Consider the following 20,185-nt stretch of genomic DNA (forward strand, 5'->3'; position numbering starts at 1 on the left):
AGAGGTTTCCACTTAGCTTTCTCATTAAGATGTTTTTTAACCCACAGGCCAAAAAACAAATGGTGGTTCTGCTAAGTTCCAAGTATATTCAGTCCAATAATTTATTCTGGAAGTGGAGAGATGACCACTGGGTAGATCCATGGACTCAGTGGACCTCCGGTGAATTAGACCTGGGGGAGGACTCTGTTTATGATCTGAACTCCATTTGCCCTGACTCTAAATGGCACACTCCAGTGATATTCTTGTCCCTAAGTATCAATGTCAACTTGGACCTTGTGTCCCATGTCCTCAGGGTGTTTGTGTACACTCCTTTTCCCAGTGTATGGTCTCCCGGTAAACAGCTATAGGTCCTTTTGTGGAAGGAATAGGGGAAGCATTGCCATATATACTTGCAGTGATGTTTCAAAGTCCTCCTTGGGGAATCCAGCCTTTTTCAGTCTGGGAAACAGCCAAGGTCCGGAAACTTGGCAGATCATGGCTTTTTATTAAGATGGCTATGGCTATGCCCTGTCTGTCTCCTGATTGTCCATCCTTGAGATCTTTTCATGGTCTAGTTTGAACAATACTCTTATTGGCTACCCATCTAGTTTGCCCCTAGGGATGCCAGGTTCCATCAACCATCTCCAAATCTCTCTGCAGGTAACCCTCAGACCTGGCCACTCACTATAATTGTGCCCACTTTGCTTCTGACAGTGAAGCACTGCCACTGGGCCCCTATTCTTCCATCCCCATTGTTTCCATGAGCCCAGTTCTGGAATAGCCTCTGGCCTGCATGGATACTACCGAGCTTTCAGTGATGCAGGGGACCTCTCACCAATGCATTCTTTATCACTTTGGTCCATGTGTCCACTGGGTCTTCCTGGAACCCCCTTTAAGAAAACATTTATACTTTATTGTTCACTGCAGTAATATCCGTGGAATAGGAAATCAGGTGTTTGATCTGCTAATTACAGGTTTTCCCCATGCTGCATATTAAAATGAGTAACTATTAACATAAAGATTTCCATCTACCACCTGAAATCGCCCCGCATACACGCATGAACCTTTGGATCCTGGTCTTGCAGAGTAACTTGTGACTTCTGAAGTGGTCACTTCAGGCATCCTTAAGCCTCTCTCACGTACCACTCAATGGACTTGGGCACAGATCCGCCCCTCGAATGGCTTTAGAATGACAGGAGGGCCTTAAGCCCTTTCAGTCTTTCAGCTTCTTAACCCTTTAATTTAAAGGGATTATGGAAAGAATATCTGTTCCTTCTTATTCTCAGAAATAAAACACACATTCAACTGAAAAGTAAACAGAAAACTTTTAATTCCTTGCAAGGAAGATTTCCTGGATAATTCCACATGTTTTTATAATCAGAGAGACAAGTTTATCCTTACTTATTCATTACCAAAAATAAAGACTATGGTTACAATTTATTCTCCATAGATGCAAACAATCCCATCTATTTTGACATCAAAAGAAGGCAGAAAGACAAAATACAAATTCCAAGGACAAAGATGAAAATAATATAATTTTCCAAGTTTTTTTTTTTTTTTTGGTTTAATTTATTGTTTGTTTCACTGTTTGTATGTTTATCTTGCAAGAGCCCACAGACGTGAGGAAAAATACCTTCAGGCTAATTTTCAACAACATGAGAGAGGGATTAAGTACTACATAAAACAAAATAAAAATATATTTTTTATTTTAAAAAATAAAACTTTTAGTTTACTTATTAAACTAAGAAGAATTTACCTGAAACATGTCAGTTAAATTGGTCTGCAATGCATTTGTAAATGGAGAACACGCATCTCCTCTAACAAACATCTTAAACATTGTGTTCACTGCCAAAAGGGCCAGTCAGCATAGGAGAATTTTCAAGTCACAATCCCCTGCGCAGACTAAAATACAAGTTACTTTTTAACTTGAAGTCAGAAGAGCAAAATCTATAAAAGTAAAAATATTGCCATTGTTCTCAGCAATCTATGGAGAAATCCTACAGGCTCTGAAAGTCTTTTCAATAAAATGAACCACGATTTCATGGCAAGCTCCTTGCCTACGTGGCAAGTCACTTTGGAAGCTGGACGGCTCAGTCTGTGGATAGAAGCAAGCTGTGTTGACAGAATTGCTCCAGTTTGAAAAATCATCTTCAGAAAGGAAGAAACTCCAGCAAGGACCTTCAATGCAACACTGCCTATAGAGCTGCAAGTCTGCTTGGGGGTCCCTGGACAGGTGCCACTCTCGGCCGATAAGTTGGGGACAGATTAAACAGAAGAGAAGAAAGTGGAGGTCAAACAGGTGCCATCCCAGATAAAATATCAAGGGCTTGTGGACCAGGGCTGGGCAATATGCAAAAATGAGGTAACCAGATCTCAATAATGTTGGGACAAAGATGCTTGTGCCACAACTGAAGACAGAGCTTTTTACATGTAGCTGCAGAAGTACTCCTTGGGATTATTCTATCTGGGACTCACTTCTGAGCAGCACTCCTAGGTGTTTCTATTACTGGGTACATCTAAATTTCTGAGTCATCATAACAGATACTCAGAATGAGGCCTCAAACACCTCCAAGGCTCTGTAGGCGCTTCCAAGTCAAGGAAAGGTCATGTGATGCCTGGTATTATTTTGGTGTTAGCCTGTATTGTGTAACAATTATTTAAACATTGGTAATCCATATATGGGTTCAATGGTAGTTCTATGAATCTTACTGTTTTATTAACTAGAACTTCCCATTGTCCCAGCAGGACCAGTGTTTAGAGCTTATTGTACAACCAAAACCAAAATAGGGGCAACGAGTTCTTGGAAGCTAATCACCCATGATGAAATATCCCGCTGACCAACTTGCTGATGCAAGGTCCCTGGGGTGTTTCAATGCAACCTGAACATTTCATAGAGTCAAGTCCTCATGATGACCAGACATTCAAACCCTTAAATTTCTGTAGGAGCCAGAATCCTTCTTCTCTTAGCTAGCCCTCTAGCACTTGTCCAACTTTGGTTGGCTGTTGAGTTCCAGTGGAAGAATTCCAGTATTGCCTCGCAGCCTCTCCTTTAGGGACTTGGAAACGGAAGGCAGTGCAATTCCTTCTCGCCATCTGCCAGGCATGGGACCCCAGGCTTCTTGGGGTAAGTTCGACTGGCAATTTTAAAGAACTCTTCCGCAGCATCGAGTGCAATGAGACGGTCCTGCCAAAAAGTTAAAGATAAAAATGTTCTCAAGATAGGAACCAAGCCCTGTCAGTGAGAAAACCAATCTAAAACCACAATATCCACCCTAGAAATGATGAGTAAGTAAAACATTTATTACATTTTTCTTAATAAATTTAGAGACACTCCTTAATCCCTCACTTATGCTGTCTAAGAGTCCTTTCAAATCATTTTTTCAACCTTTGGTTATAGACACAATCCTTCCTACATCTCTTTGAACAAAAAAATGATTCAGAAGGCTGGCTGCACAGCAAAATTGGCTGAAAAATACAGATAGATTCTTGAGCCACAACCCAAGTCTCAACTGGTCTGAGTGCAATCCAAAAACCTGAATTTTTAAAGCCCTCCAAGTGATTACGATGTGCTGGCCACCGGGAACTAATGCAGAAGATGCCAGCCTCACCTGCCACACCTCACACTGTGGCAGATCTAGCAGTGTTAGAATGATGAGTATATGGACCAACAGGAAAGCAAAAATTTAAGGCAAAATCGGGGCAGACGGACAAAGGTATTCACTTACCACAACAAAGAGGTATCTCTCTGAGAGCTCCCAACTGGTTGGGAAAATATTGGTCTCTTCGGCCAGTCTCAACAACATCTCCCGAGCCTTCCTTGTGTTTTTAGAATCACTGATGGTGCTGAGTTTCGTCACTGACAACAAAGAATCTGCTTCCCTTTGAAAACCTAAGGTAAAGAAATTGAACCTTCATGTAAAGTAGTCACAAAGAAATGACAGTCCCGCAGTGCGGTCCCTGCAGGAGATTAAGGGACCCAAGGGTGAATTCTGAACAAGCACGAGCAAACAGAAGCCCAAGCCTCCACTTCACATGCTGCCTCCCAGCTCAGTGTAGTTGGCGGAGTCTTTAATTAAAATTCTTTTGAGGTTTCCTCTTACCAAATTTTCTTCATTAGCTTTTCTCTTCGAGTTAAAACTCAGATACCCACTGACTGCTTGCTGCCCCTTTTCTTGGTTTGGAAACCCTCCTTCCACTCCCTACCCTTCATCTCCTTCCCTGTCCCCAGAATTCCTTCCTGCCCCACCCCAATCTGCAAAGTGGTCACTTTCCTCCCCTATTTCTCCAAGCCCAGATTCCCTTCCTGGGGCAATATAGTTGGCGAGTTAAGTTACTTCCCAAAGCTATAGAAGACTCATAGATTTAACCTGCCTGGAGCAACTTACATTGTTAAAAAGGAGACTATTAAGTCACAACAATACTGAATAAGTAAAGAGGGCAGAGGTCCACCCCATCCCACTGCATCCCAACTAAAGCAACAGGGGCTAGCAACTTGGTACCTTTCTTTTGAAAAGTTCTGATGCCAAGGTGTCATGTTCTCTTTCAAAGCAGAAGGACTGAGGTCTTCAAAGCTGATACGTTCATTATTTTAAACATTAAAGCCAGTTATTTTACAATGTGAAGACCATGTTTATTCTATCACAGCCCGGGCAGAATTGAGAAAAATCAATACGCAATGTCTACTCTAACACCACGGGTATTTTCCCTAAGTCCTTATGGAAGTCTACACTGTATTTTGCTGTCTCTCTTACAAACAGTATTTCTCCCAATCTGCCTTATCTTATAAAGCTGCTACTGATTGACCAATCAGTCCCATCTAATTCAGTCAATGCACAAGGCCCCCAAATTCAATGGCAGTGCCCATGTGATTCTGCTGCCTGTGCTACTTGATACTGAGGACAGATGGAGTAGCACATGGCAAAACACGTCCTCAAAACAGGGGCTGCCGATAACGGGAACATCAGATGTTTGTGCTTGAGGATACAGGGAGAACAGGATTGGGAAAATAATTAGTACACAGTAAGTAGCCTTAGTTAGTCAGTTACTGACACCCTTTTCATAAAAACCAGGCTGAAGAAAGTGAAGAGGAATGATCACAACTGGTTATTTTTACCATTTCGTAATCACTTTCAGACTCACCTAAATCTTCTAAAATGCGTTTCCATCTATTTCTCACTTCCCTTCGAATCTGTCGCAGGGTGTAGATATCATAGTTGAGTTTTTGCCACTCCTGCAGGAAAATTAAAATTCAGTTTTATTTCTACACGTTGGCCTAAATCTCTGTCTAATTCCCAAACTTAAGCTGTTTAAGCATGCAGTTCTCCTCGTCACCAATCTTCAAAGCATATCCCAAAAGAAGAGGAGAAGAAAGAGATGGAGACAACAGCTAGACCTCAGCTTCCATGTCTGGAGAATCTGCTATGTGCCAGGCGCTATATAACACACTGCAAAAATTACCCTAAACTCTTCACATTACCTATTCTCCCAACTGCAGTGATAGCACCGGTAAAGTGGGGATAACAACAGTGAATATGCCATTTAAGACTGTTACAAAGATCAAAGGTATTAAAAAAACACAATATACATACAGTGAGCACCTGACAAGATTTATGAATTACTGAAGCCATTTTATAGATGAAGAAACTTAGGCCAAAAAAGTCTTAACTGGTTAATCCAACATCATCCAGCCCTAACAGGGATCAGAACCAGTATTCGAATCCAGGTCTGACTCCCAAGTTCATGAGAAAAATAACACACAAAGAATTTGTGTCTTCCTTTGTCATCAGAATAAAGTAAATCCCAAGTTTCTTGATTTCCAGTCAATGTTTCCTTCACCATATCTCAGCAGCACCCTTTTTCCTTTATACTCCCATGATAAGATGAATCTTTCAAGCATTCGGCAGAACTATTAACAGGTTATCATTCTGGAAACTTCAGTCTTATGGGTAGTAGGCCATCATGTTGGTCCCCAAACAGAACTTGAATCTTTTAGGAGCATTAAAATCTTTATTGTGCTAAGCATTTCTTTTAAATGCCATGGAAATTTGTTTTCAAGGAGTCTTATCTATATAGAAGAGTCGTTTTATAGCGTGTACTTTTTCCTGTTAGCAATAACGTTAACCACACAACTACCCTAATGCACAGCTTAAAGGAACATCATTCTAACTGCTCAATTTAAGACTCAAGTTACAGGCTATTCTGACTCCTCTAACTGGAAATGTTTCAGTGATGCCCTGATTTCCCTACCAAGTTCCTTTCCAGGCTTACCTTGCTCATCGCTAATCTGCTCACTGCTAATCAACTTTCATGACTGGTTAAGAGAAATCAATTTAGCTGCCATTCACAAGCGTTTATAGATACCACACTAAGAAAGAAAAACTAGCAAAATAAAGTGCGTTTTGTTACGATTGCATTTAGCTCTTGTATCTGAAGATACAAAGGCATCAAAAAGGTCCTGAATTTCACCTGTTTTCTAGAAGTCAGGAAGTTGGTGAATCTGATTACTCTTTCCTAGTCCTCTGTTTTTGACCAAAGGCGTGTGTGCCCATGCGTGTACAAGAGTTTGTAGTGACGGGGGTCGGGGATAAAGTCTGGAACCCTGGAGGGCAAAGTCAACTGAGTCACCTCAGACACGTGCAGTCCCGACCTCATCTTCAGCGCCACGTTAAAGCACTCCTACCTCCTCCCCCACGGACTGTGTAAGAATTCAGTATTGCTATTTTCATTGGCTGGGCCACTCCATATACACAGCATCTTGGAAAAGAGCGTGGGTGCTAGAGCCAGACTTCCCAGGTCTGAGTCCCAGCTGCATTGTTTGTTAACAGCCTGACTTCGGGCAAGTTGATAACCTCCCTGTGTCTCAGTGGCCTCAACTGTAATACGGAGATCATAACACTACCTACCTCGCAGGCTTATTGTGAGGATCAAATGCTTTAATGCAAGCCCTGAAAATGGAGTTTGGTGCACATTCTCCTCCAAAGCAGTGTAGACACCTTTAGGAAAAAATCTCTCAACTCAGAATGATTTCTGTCATGAGGACTAGGGACAATACACATTACGCTATGCGCTACGTGATCTGTGAGGACCTCCAGAAGGAAAATTTCTCTGCTCTTTGACATCAGGTGTGATTTTACTTTTCCTGAAAATTGTTTCACTCTTCTGGACATTGTGAATTTCATAACCAATCAATTTCCACACTTACCTGAAAATGTAGAGTCCTTTCAATGGAAAACTGATAGGATTTTGGAAGCATTTTTGAATTATCAGAAGTTTTTACTACTCTGTGTCTTTATTCATGTTTTTTCTCTTTCTCATCTTCTAGTTTGTGCTCTCTCATTGTGTTTTCATGAAAGCTATCTTGAGTCCTTTCTGATAAAAAGACTATACATAAATAAAAGATGACACAGAGCAGGGCTGTGCTTATTCTCAGTGTAACTGACCCTCCTTGCTGGACTGAATGAAAAGTAACCAGACTCCTTGCCACGCCTAGTTCCAGACCCACACAATCAGTCCACACGTTACATATTCCCACAACCTTACATTATGTACCAAACCACTAGGTGGCTTCATTAACTTGCAATTAGAGGTCTCTGCTAACTTTCAGCTCCTTAGGCTAACGCCTTCAGACTTGTGTCCTGCACTAGGTGTAGCCAAATTTCTATTTTTCAGAGACCCATTTATTATTGGGTCATCTAGGCTTCCAGTTTTTTTTAACCTTTCTCTTCTTGCTGTCCATCTATCATTTATTTGCTATTCCTAAATACCAACATCAAATGTTACACAGATTCATGCCATTTCAGTGTCTATTCCCCTAATAAACAGTTCGATGGAGAAGCAACAATGTGACATTTTAAAATCTGCTAAGGATGGCCCCAAACATGATGCCACTGGCTGACCTGCACGTGATAGATGCCTGTTAAGACGAACAGGTTGAAACTCTGCATTTCATAAATCCACATTATTATTGCCTTCTTTTGACACAATAGTCATGGATAATCATATATGAAAAGGTGTGAGAGTTCTGTGCAAAATTGAAAGCTCTAAAACCAGTGGAAGCTTAGGTAGAGTTTTAACTAAAAATTGGCTTTTGAAAAAATAAACGGTAAGAGGGGAATCTGAATTCCTCTTTAACATACGACCCTAAAGAATAGAATCTAAATGTGGCAAATGAGAAACGGGGAGGAACAAAATCTTACACACACTAAAGAAGCTAACTCACCTATTTCCTGGAATTAGAAAAAAATAAGTCTCACGATGTCCTTCTACATTTTTTAAATTGTACCAATTTCTTTAGACAAACAATCTGAAAATCACAATTAAAGATCAGTTAAATATTATTCACAAGTGACTTGACACTCAAACCTACTCGACATCAAAATTTAAAGTCTTATTTTCCAGAGTAGTCTTTGTTTTCTCATAATTTCTGAAATAATACATTGTGGTTATTGTGACGCTGTGACCCGAAACTTTAATCATGAGCAAAAGCATAATAAAAGAAATCAAGCGGATTTAATTTCATAGACGACCTGGGAACCAAGTCAAACTGAAAGTGATGTGACTAAAGAACAAAAAACTGAAGATGCTTATAGCTGAATTCTTGAGGTTTTTCTTCTGACTAGTTGTTGGCTAAATCAGCTTAGGGCTGCTAGATAAGAAGGCTGCGGCCAAACATGAAAGGCAGAACACAGCTCAATCTCCTGCCGCCATCAGGAGCTCCTGCAGCTTTCCGTCCATGAGCTGGCCTTGACTTTGCGTTCTGATTTAAGCTCCTGGGATGATTTTCTCATGCACAAAATTAAAACGTCTGATTCCTCTCTGCACTGTGAGGTTGTGGACAAACGGCACAGTTAAAAAGTCCTCCTTATTTCATGTCAAAAAGGTGATTTATACATTTAAAGAAATGTTGTTGAACAGTAGGTTACATAGTTTTTAAAATCATCTTCCACTCTTAGGAGCAACTTCAGAAGCGATTAATGTATATAATTAATTATAAAAAGAATATAATCACATAGAAATAAAAATTCAAAGAGAACAGAGGGGTATAAAATGACAACTAATTGTTTGCTCTCTCATCCTCTTTTTCTTGTCTTATTCCTTAGAAGTAGCTACCTGTGAACATTTCTTCTTTCTCCTCCCCCTCCCTTTTTTTCTCCCCTGGCCCGGCCCCCTTCTTCTCTGGTGGTTACTTCTGTAACTCCAAATACTAGGCTTACACTTCTCATTCCTTACGTATTAACTTTAAACTAGCTTTGCATCCTCTGCTATCAACAAAGAGAGCGATTTAGCTCTTTCATGTTTCTCTCTCCTGCTCTCTCTCATTGTAAGGGAGGCAGGACAAGTGGGGACACAGATTATCACCAGTATTTGCACCAATCACAACCTATATCCCCTGGGGCTGGCACACTGTGGTCCCAAACAAAATGTGGGTTCTGATGGCAAAAAAGAAAGATGTGATATGAACACTGGGGCCACGGATACGTTTGCCACAAGCAGATATTTGATGTTTGTTCCCCTAGATCTATTTTCCCCTTCTCTCAACAATCTGTCAGGTTTAACTCGATTTTCCTTTGGAGAACAGTTACATTCTCAGCTCTAAGAGTGGGCACTGATTGGCTTAGGCCAATAAACTCAACTTTGGTTGTACATTAGAACTAATAGGGAATATTTTAAAATACCAGTGCATGAGCGGGAGGGTATAGCTCAAGTGGTAGAGTACGTGCTTAGCATGCACGAGGTCCCAGTACTGCCTCCAAAAATAAATGAATAAGCCTAATTATCCCCCCAACCCCCAAAAGTGTGTGACATCACCTTTCACTCACTAGGAAGGCTGCTATCAAAAAACAAAACACAGGCATATGTAGAATAGATAAACAAGATTATGCTGTATAGCACAGGGAAATATATACAAGATCTTGTGGTAGCTCACAGTGAAAAAGAATGAGACAATGAATATATGTATGTTCAGATATAACTGAAAATTGTGCTTTACGCTGGAAATTGACACAACATTGTAAACTGACTATAACTCAACTTTAAAAAAGTAAAAAAATAAATAACAATGACAAAAAAATTTTTTTAAATAAAATAAAATAAAATACCAATGCAGGGGATCCTCCTCCCAGAGCAATGAAATAGGAATCCTTTGAGGTGGGTGCAAAGTTTGAAATTCAATAACTTAAGCCAACCAGTATATCCTGTTGGCTCAGAGATGGGCACGTAACCCAACTCAAGCCAATGAGATGCAACAAAATCCATAGACTTCTGGACACTATCAGGAGGGGTGTTCTCTCTTCCCCGACAGGACAGGGTGTGAGGGTACCAAAACCAGAAATGCTCCCATAGCTTTTACTACAGTGAGATGAGCCAGCTTAAGAAGGTCAATACTCAGAAGAGGACCAAGACGAAAGAATCACAGAGAGGTAGAGCCTGAGGCCATCCTGGGCTTCACGATTAAATCTCATTTGAAGTCAGTCCTATTTCTGGAATTCTGTTATCTAAGCTAATTCCATTCTGGTTTAGACAACTGGAGTCCTCTTTCTGGTCCTTGGATCTGAGAGATTCATGTTACAGAGCCCACTCAATGAGTACATAAACAAAAAGGTAACTATAAATACTCCACAAAATATGAGTCTCATATTTTCCCACCTCTAGACCCTGGGGGAAAATGTTCAGCATATAGGCCTATTTAGGTAGGAATGGATATGGCTTACAAAGAATGCAGTGTTGATGGCTCAATCCTTCTGTCCCAGGGGCGACTTAGACAATGACACAGATACAACAGCAGTCTTTCTCTGCATCCGGGGATTGCTTTATGGTGCCTCCCCTGAACTCTCCCCATCAGAGCAGAGCTTCTCAACTCTCACAAGACTGTTGTTCTAACAGGGGAGAGGAAATGGCTTATATTTCATGGCGAATTTCCTCCAAAAATCCAGAGAAGAGGGGTCTAACAATTACTGGTTTAATACTCAATTCTCTTAATTGCAAAGACATGTTGAACCCTCTTGACTGGATCTAATGATTCAAAGTTAACTTTTGATTCATAATAACTTTCAGTTAAAATCTATTTACCATCTAGAACCTAGCATTGAGATGATCTTGTCTTTTATCTTTCTTGGATGGTTAAAAAAAAAAAAATCTTCAGAGGAAGATGCTCATACCCAGTCTTAAATCTTCTTTATCTTTTTCATTCCATACCCTAAGATCAGATAATCACAAACTACACTTTAAGAAATGGTTCTTTTCTTTCTCTTCCGGTCCCAGGCAATTCAGGAACTCACGGCTCCGGTGCAGACATGGCCAAGTCAAAGAACCACACCACACACAACCAGTCCCGAAAATGACACAGAAACGGCATCAAAAAACCCTGATCACAACGATACGAATCTCTTAAGGGGGTGGACCCCAAGTTCCTGAGGAACATGTGCTTTGCCAAGAAGCACAACAAGAAGGGCCTGAAGAGGATGCAGGCCAACAATGCCAAGGCCACAAGTGCACGTGCTGAGCTGTCAAGGCTCTGGCAAAGCCCAAGGAGGTCAAGCCCAAGATCCCAAAGGGCAACAGCCGCAAGCTCAGTCGACCTGCCTGCACTGCTCACCCCAAGCTCGGGAAACATGCTCGTGCCCACATCGCCAAGGGTCTCAGGCTCTGCCGGCCAGAGGCCAAGGACAAGGCTCAGACCAAGGCCGCAGCTGCAGCTGCAGCTCAGGCTCAGGCTCCCAAAGGCGCCCAGGCTCCCACAAAGGCTCCACAGTAGAGGCTTTCATCTGTTGATGTGAGGATATAAGGACTAGTGTGACCCCTGGGCTGCTGTCTGCATGCAGCTCACGTCTACCTGTGCTGTTTGTACAGATAAACCTGAGGCAGGATCTGTCAGTCCAAAAAAAAAAAAGAAAAAAACAAAATGGTTCTTACCATATTTGATCTGTATAAAAACCCAGCCAATGAAGGAGTCACAAAATGGCTTCCCTGATGCTAAGGCAGCTTTAAGAATTTATTGTGATTAATTAATTTGCTTTCTTTGAGTTATGCCCTACCCTAAATAATTGTACCTAAACCTAGGAGCTGTTTTCCAAAAAGAAGGTCACGGAAGGATAACCCTGAAGGAACGGCCAGATCCTCCAAAAGCCCCTGTGACACCAGAGGGATCAGACCAGATAACGCGAAGGCTGCAGGCAATGACCTACTTAACAGACCACCAGAAGTTCCCGTGACACAAGACAAACTTTTGTAAAAGACTCTATTGTTCATTATCACTGATACACTCCGTCCCCGTTCACCTGTATAATCACCAAGCCCCAACCCCATGATGGATTCACAGTTACTAAGGCACTAGCCTGCTGTGACTCCCCTCTGCCTGGCAAAACAATAAAGCTGCTTTTAATTTGTTCCCAAACTCTGTCTCCGAGTTTGAATTTGCCTTTCAGGGTTCAGGGGCCAATTTTTCGGTAACGCCAAGAAGATCTTTCCCAAATTTTATAATAAAGTGATAGAACTTTCCCCACACTCATTTGCCAGCAGCAGTCAAGCCAGAATTCAACGCTTAAGTGCATCTAACTCCAAAGCCTGTTTACCCTTAAAAAAAGGAAATTTAAAAAACTACTTATTGTTGCTTCCCCAATCCAGCTTTTTTCTTATACATTTATTATTTGTTAATTTAAGTTAGGTAATACATTCACATGATTCAGAATTCAAAAAGCACTGAAAGCTCCTTTACCCAGCCACCAGTGTCCTCTCTACAAGTAATAAATGTTCCCAATTTCTCCTAGAGCCTTCCATTTTTTTCCCATAAATAGTAGCATACTATACCTTGTACTTTTCACTTGATAATATATTTTAGCCATCATTCTGTACCAGAATATACGGTTCCAAATCCTTGTTTAACTTGACTTTTTGACCATCTGGTACAGACAAATAAAATTATAATAAACATATATATTTGTTTTATAGAAAATAGTCCCCCCAAAAATTACAGTATTTTCCTAAATGTGCCTTAAAGCTAGAAAATGCCTTAAAATGTTTTGGCTTCCTAGTTGTATCTTTCTAACATCACCATCAAAAAGTACTAAGTACCTACATGTATCCTGCAGTATCTACACCCCTTTGGGAATTTCCACTTCAACTCAACACTGAAGTTAAAAAAAGATAACAGACAATTGTGGCTATAATATTGCATTACAAAAATTAAACATCTAAATTAGGGCATTACAAAATGAAGAGCAGCCAAACGCTTTTACTTGAGAGAGAGCCTTTTGGTAAAACGAATTCTCTGGACATTGTATGTAATAGTTACCCCTTTGCTTTCAACTTTCACTAATTCACATCATCTTATGCTACTTTCAACTTAAAATGAAGAGAGATTCTCTAAAAGATAGAAAAATCATCATGACTGCTTCTCCAGTTTAGTTTTCTTTCATTTTTGTAGGTAGTGGGAAATACCAGGTAAGAAAGAGGAAGACATATAATACCAGGGGTGGGGGTGTATCTGGATTTTAACGAGCCTCTAACAGAGACTCTCATGTTTGCTTTTCAGAGAGAAACATGTAACAGATAAGGCAGACCAGGGTAGTTGTGCAGCTGCTGAAGAGGACTCAAAACGGCTGATGTCAGCCTGGAGGGAGGTTTTCAGTAATGCAGGATAGGGCTCGGCTTCATGAAGCCAAAGGTCACAAATGTAGCCGAGATAGCTAATACGCGGAATGTGATGATGGTTTGAAACATATAACAAATAAGACCTAGGAAGTAAAATCTATAGGTCGAAATGTAGTAGCAGCAGTTCATGTGGAAGACACGTCCCTGCACCTGGTCCTCTGGCGGTGCTGACTTTTTTCAACCTAAGAGTCTGATGTGTTTTCATTTACTCCTAATGACAGGAACCAATAACTAATAACTTTATTTACTCCTTGTTCCACTAAGACCGGTTAGTCTTGATGGAAGCCACAAGAAAGAAAATCAGTGTTAGAAGGAACTTTCTATCCAGCATGAAGACTCTCTAACTGAGAGTTCCGGTAAGGGAACTCTAAGTTAGAATTTCTGTACTTTAGTAGAAATATACTATATAATTTATGATTTCTAGAAATACAATTTCTATAGGCTCTTTCAACATAATATATTTTTTTCTGTGCCACTTGGCAAAATCCAAAAAGAATTTGAAGGCATTTATGAAAAAGGAGATAGAGACAGACAGACAGACAGACAGACGGATAGTGTTTACAGAGCACTTACTACTTCCCAGGTGCTACTCTAAGCTCTTCATATGTATTTACTCAGTTAATTCTCACAATACGATGTGTCACTCTATGAGATGGATATTATTATACCATCTTAAGGATGAGGAAAATGAGGTTCAGGGAGGCGAAGCACCTGCCCAAGCGTGCACACCAGTGAGTGAGGAGTTGTGGTTTCAGACCCAGGCAGCCCGGTTGTAGGGGCAACACACTTCGCCACAGTCCACACTGATTCTCCAAACAGGAAGGTGGGGGGACACGCATGAGCAAGGTAGGAAGGGAGGAAAGTCAGTAGGAAGGGGACGAAAGAGCAGATGATCAGAACAGAGACCAGCCTGAAGGAGCAACTAAGAAAACACAGTTGAAATCCTGGGAAAAACTTTTCTAGAAGCAGAATATTCCCAGGCTCTGGCCAAGAATGCTACCAAGTCCAAGAATGCCTTTCTCAAGGGCTGACTCCCTGGGACGTTGCTCCGGTCCTTCCTTTGGGGACTTCGGCTCTGTCTCCCCCATCTCAGAGCAGGTGGAAGGATCTCACCCCCTCCCACCTTCCCCACCCCTCCCCTACACGCCCTCCTGTCCATCTCATCCCCACTTCATCTTGGAGGAGTGAGACAAAGGCAAAACCACTCCCTTAAAGAGGAAGGTGGGGTGGGTGGTGGGGAGGTGGCAGAAGCTTCCAAGCGAGCTCTGATATTCTGAGGATGGAGGAGAAAAGGCCAATGTTCTGGACCGGGTGGTGCTTGTCTGCAACAGAGAGAGCCTGAAATTGCCCCGACTTTTCTGAAACTGGGCTCCAGGCTTCAGGGCTGAGAAAAGCCCCGGGTTTCTTAGACTTACCCATGGCACTTCCTCTTGATGCCCCATCTCTCATTTCAAAAGGCAGCCAGCCACAGTGTTGTCCTTCCCCGGGAAAAGTCCCCGGAGAGCTTGCGGCCCCCATCTCCTAGGCTTGTGAGCGACAGGGTCACAGGGAGGCCTCGTTCAGAAAGCCAGCCAAGGCCTCTCCAGGCTCAAGTGACAGACTGCAGTTTCCCTGCCTCGTGTGGTGGGCTTCCTCCTTCCAGAGCTGGCACCTCTGAACAAACACCCAAAAGCTTGACCCTCAGAGGCTGAATCCAAGAGGAAAAGGATTCTGCAAGGAACTAGCTTGCTGCTCTCGAGAGGACAGCTGGTTTCCCTGATGCAGCAGCCACGACGCCCTTCCCACTAACCCTGCTCCTTCCCGAAGCTGGATTCCCTCCTCCACCCTGCTGCCAACTGGCTTCAGCTCCCACTAAGCTGTTCTCACTTCCTTCTCATCCCCTTACTCACCAGCCCCTGGCAGTCAGCCTTCCTCAGATCTGTTACCCACCCAAAGTGCCGGAGTTACTTTCCCACCTCCTCGTCTCACTAGTGACTGAACAGGGGTGTCTCACAGTCCTTTCCCAAAGCCATGAACCCTGGCAGCCACCCCTTCTGAGCATGCCTCCCCAGGCCCCATTGCGTGCTTCCTCAGGTTTCTGCAGGGAAGGGGAAAGGAATAAGCATCTACTAAGTGTCCCCTCAGGACAGCGCCCGTCGTGGACACCAGCCCCCCACCCCGCAGGGGACAGGTGCGCCCAGTAGCCTGCCTGGAGTCAGCCAGCAGGACGGCTGAGATTCAGGATCTGCTGCCTCTAAAGGACCTCCTTCAGCTGAGCCCCTCCCTCTCCCCCTCCCCTCGCCCTTTGCAGGATCCTCTTCTTACTCCTTTTTTCGTGCAGTACTTTCCCCAGCCTCAGTCTTGGGTCTTGTCCTCGCCACCTCCCTGGATAATTTCCCCTGATGCCCCAGCTTCTGCAGCCACTGCTTCCCCGCCAGTGACTCCCCAGTCTCCTTCTGTTGCCTCAGCTCCAGGTCTCCAATTCCCCCTTTCTGCCGGATGCCTCCATGTGGATGGGCTGTTGACTGAGCCATCCGACAGAGTCCAGTCTGACCCCCTAACCCCCCACCAAGCCAGCACCTGCCCTCTGACACTCCTCTGACACGTGGTCGCCAGCTGCTCACTCCCCTTCAATCCCACCTTCTCAACCCCAGTCAATCACCCAGTCCCGTAGCTTCTCCTTCTGTCACAAGATTCCCTTCTTTTCTCTTTCGACCGCCTTGCCTTAATTGGCCTGAGCAGCTACAGTAATGGTCCCCCTGCTTCCAGAAGCTAACTCCTCCAGTCGCCTCCCAATCAGCCGTCTTCCTAAAGGCCAAACTGGGCCATTTCCCTCCCAGAGAACTCCAGCTGTTCCCCGCTACTCACGGAATAAAGTTCCAGTCCAAACAGGCTCTCCATGATCTGACGCTCCAGCTTCGTCCCGAAGAGCGTGCCCCGGCCACGGGGCCCCCCAGTCCAGTCTGGAGGGCACCTTGACCCTGGGTGCCGTTGACCACGTTCATACATGCCCTCATTCCACCGCCGCCTAAATCCTAGTCACTCCTCAAGGCTTAGCTCAAACGCCACCACTTTGAGAAGTCGTCTTACCAGTTAAAGTAACTGCTTCTTCTTCTAAAATTCCTCAGCCTCTTTACGGGAACTGTTGTAGTTACTATCACGATATTGTTATATAGGAATTTGCACTGTCTCTTTCACTACAAATAGTGGGCTCCGCAGATACACCTGGATTCACCCTAGTCCCACACAGTCCTCTGTACACAGCAGGTGTTCCAATGGGCTGGCTGCATTCAAATGAATATGACAAATCATAAAAGGGCCACCCTCTGCTGGTGACAGATTCTGCTTTGAATCTAGAAAGCAGCATTAAATTTATCAGAAAAAGCCACTTGGCATCTACTCTACATGTATGCTGAACAAGGCAGGTTTATATAATCCAGATATTTTGATTCTCCTATCTTTGGGAGACAGAATAAATTCAAGAAAGAAGAAGTAAAACAAAGTCATTCACTCATCTCTTCTACCTGAATGCCTGACCAAGCATTTGATATTTGAGAAGTACTTTGCTCTTTAAGGAATCATAGGTATCGAGGCTGCTCTGTCAGGCAGGCACTCTACACGTATCTTTCCATCCGTCAGAAAATCCGACGAGATGGGTCTTTCTAGAGATGGCGCCAAGTGAGGCCCTAGGAGGTTAAACAACTCGGCTGAGACCCCCCAACTATTCAGTGGGGAACCTAAAATTCAAACTCAAGTCTGTCGGTCACAGACATAGAAAACAAACTGTGGTAACCAAAGGGGAAAAGGGTGGTGGTGGGGTATAAATTAGGAGTCTGGGATTAACAGATACACACTACTATATATAAAATAGATACACAACAAGGTCCTACTATAGAGCACAGGGAACTGTATTCAATAGCTTGTAATAACCTATAATGGAAAAAAATCTGAAAAAGAATAAATATATACATATATGTATAGCTAAATCACTTGTTGTACACCTGAAACTAACATAACATTATAAATCAACTCTACTTCAGTAAATTTTCTTTTTAAAGTCTGTCCGACTCCATAACCCATGTTCCTCTCAGTACTCTACGCTGCACCAATTAAGCACAAATTTAGCTCATTACATTGTCCTTCCCTCCACCAACGTGGAAACTGGGACACAATGAGAGAAATGGAACATAACGTACAGGGACTTCCATTCCAAAAGCAGCTCTGGCCTGGCCGCTCGGGTCCAGAAGACAGACAGGCCCCCACCTTGCTCTCCAGCTGCCCCCCGCCAGCCACACACCCCTCACTGCCCAGCAACCAGATCCCAGTGCGAGGGGCCGGGGCGGTAGGGGCGCAGGGAGGGAGGTGATTATGCAGAGGAAGCTCAGAGCTGTGTCAGTGTCAAGGCCACACACCCAGGACAGGCATCCTCTGTCGGGACTACAGAAGCCCATTCTCTCTGATCCCACACGGCGTGTGAGCAGGAGGGACAGGACTGCATGTCACTGTTCCTAGACGGCGCTCCACTCCTCAGCCCTCTATTTCCACCGCGGCCCAAACGGCGCAGATCAAATGACAGAGCAGAGAAACTCAGTGGATTAGAGGACAGACCACAGACTAGATGAGCCTCGGAGGGGGCGGGTAGGGAGTGGAGGCCAAGAAGAACCCAGTGCCCAGGCGCCTGGCACTTAGTCCCTGGGGGCTCCAGAATCTGGAGGGCCCTCCAACAGCTCCCAACAAGGCTTGGCCTTGTAGGCCAGACAGCTCACCTCACCGGGACACTTGCTGTCTATCTGTTGGTAACTAGGGCCTATGGAAATGAGCCTTTTGAGTTGGGGAGGTCAAACTCTGATGTGGTTCTCTCTCTCTCAGCCTCCTGAGACCCACCAATCCAGAGAGATAAGAACAAGCCTCTGGGTTGCAGATCTGCATCTGGGTCTCCTCCCCTCTGACCTTCTGGAGCTCTCTTCTGGTTTCTTCTCCGAATCCCAGGGAAAGCGGGGCCTCAGCTGGGTGACCTGCTGCACTGAAGCCAGATGCTCTAACACTTAGAAGAAAATAAAGTGAAATTTTCCTAAGGTCTGGCGGTTTGGGTGGTTCGACTCAACAGACCATGCAGAGCCTCAGACCCCAAGTATCATCCTGCAATGACCCCCAGGGGCACCTCCGAAAGGCACATCCTTCCCTGGGTGCTCATGCAGTCCTGTTGCCCTTTGCAAGCTCCTGCATTATGACCTAGAACCAGAGCTAGAATTTTGACCTAGAACAAGTCAAATGCAAACACCAATAATGCTTTTCCAACTCTCCCTGCTTATTTTTATTCCACAGCTCCGCTGGAGTTCTGGAAACAGACTGCTTTGCAGCTAGAGGCCTTTGACCTAATTCTTTATCTGGTTTTAACCAGATTAAGCCAAGGGATAGCTTGCAGCTCTGGCTGCAAAAGTGTGCCGGCAAAGCCACAAAACAGGGATTGTTAAGCAAAGAGATTTCAAGTCAGTTTTGTCTGATTTGCGGGGTTCAAGTCAGACAGCTTTAGAGGTGGGAGGAAGACCAAATGCAGGGTGTGACTTGGCTAACGCCGCCAGCGGGAACAACTGGGGCTTGGTGTTTCCCTGTGGCACTGTTACTCCCAATCGACTTGCTGGAACCAGTTCACAGCTCTGCTGCTCAGGCCACCACAGGGAAAAGAGAAAATTAGTTGCTGTCACTCAAGGCAAAGGATAATAAGACTAAATTCCTGTTCATGGAGAGGAAAGGGGGACTTGAATTTCTGGCAAGATAGAAACAGCCAATTTCTTTAAGTGTATACCGTTGAGGAAGGCTGCTTCTTTAAAGCACTGGGGCAGGCTTGGATGTAACAGCGGACTGTCTGAACCCAGAGTCTAGGGGATGTCTCAGAGGTCTGGCTGCCCCTGTGTGGCTAGCCCTGTGCTGTGTGATACGGCGGCCACTGGTCACGGATGCCCAGTGAGCCCCTGGAGTGTGGCTCCTCCGAATCGGAAAGTGCGGTAAATGTAAATACAATGAAATGTGGCAAAGTTTGCAAAGGGACGCCTCTTTATGCAAACTCCACCAGAAACATTCTTGGGTGTGTCCTTAAGGGCAGTGATTTCTTTCCAGGCGACAGTGGAGGTGAGGAGTCACTGCTCCTAGTGTCGATAGTGTGTCTTTCACTTTATACAAATGCTTTCATACCCATGATCCCACTTAACTGATCGCTACACCTAGACAAATGTCTTGCACTTAGTACTTTTAAAAGACAACAGAGAAGTATGTCATCTAACTGTGTAAAAATCTGAAACTTTTATACCTGAAGAAAAAAAACAATACAAAGGCAAGCAACATACTGGAAAAGTGTTTGACACAAATACAGCAAGGGTTTAGTACAGACAACTCAACTGAGACCCACCAGGATTCTGAGTCAGAGGTGCGTGTCCTGTGGACAGACGGAGTCCTAGGGAGGCAGTCTCAATGTCCCAGCCTCTCTCTGCTTCTCCTAAGTCTCTCGATTCGGTCTTTGAAAGTACCAGTGAAGCTTGATACTAGGTAAAACCTGTGCTCCATGTCAATCTGATTTGACAAT

At 43.8% G+C, this 20,185-nt stretch overlaps 2 protein-coding genes and 1 pseudogene across 5 annotated transcripts in view; 2 read left to right on the forward strand and 1 right to left on the reverse strand.

Annotated features, from left to right (window-relative positions):
* The window catches only part of NEMP2 (nuclear envelope integral membrane protein 2), a 41,841-nt gene extending 29,471 nt beyond the window's left edge, over positions 1–12,370 (forward strand). Inside the window, exon 10 of the transcript XR_010380686.1 lies at positions 11,239–12,370. The gene's annotated coding sequence lies outside the window, so the exon portion shown is untranslated. The remainder of the gene's footprint in view (positions 1–11,238) is intronic.
* Positions 1,498–20,185, reverse strand: part of MREG (melanoregulin) — a 54,396-nt gene continuing 35,708 nt past the window's right edge. For 3 of the 4 annotated variants that reach the window (XM_010979705.3, XM_064485147.1, XM_064485148.1), the window contains 3 exons: positions 5,119–5,209; positions 3,705–3,868; positions 1,498–3,163 (listed from right to left, as the gene is read on the reverse strand). In XM_010979705.3, coding sequence (XP_010978007.1) covers positions 3,029–3,163; positions 3,705–3,868; positions 5,119–5,209 — 390 coding nt within the window. In that variant the 3' untranslated portion in view covers positions 1,498–3,028. Of the gene's footprint in view, positions 3,164–3,704; positions 3,869–5,118; positions 5,210–16,473; positions 16,966–20,185 lie in introns of those variants that run through there. The other variant, XM_064485146.1, reaches the window with a different exon arrangement.
* On the forward strand, positions 11,271–12,370 carry LOC135321159 (large ribosomal subunit protein eL29-like; annotated as a pseudogene).

Source organism: Camelus dromedarius, chromosome 4 (assembly GCF_036321535.1).
Source record: "Camelus dromedarius isolate mCamDro1 chromosome 4, mCamDro1.pat, whole genome shotgun sequence".
Taxonomy (NCBI): domain Eukaryota; kingdom Metazoa; phylum Chordata; class Mammalia; order Artiodactyla; family Camelidae; genus Camelus; species Camelus dromedarius.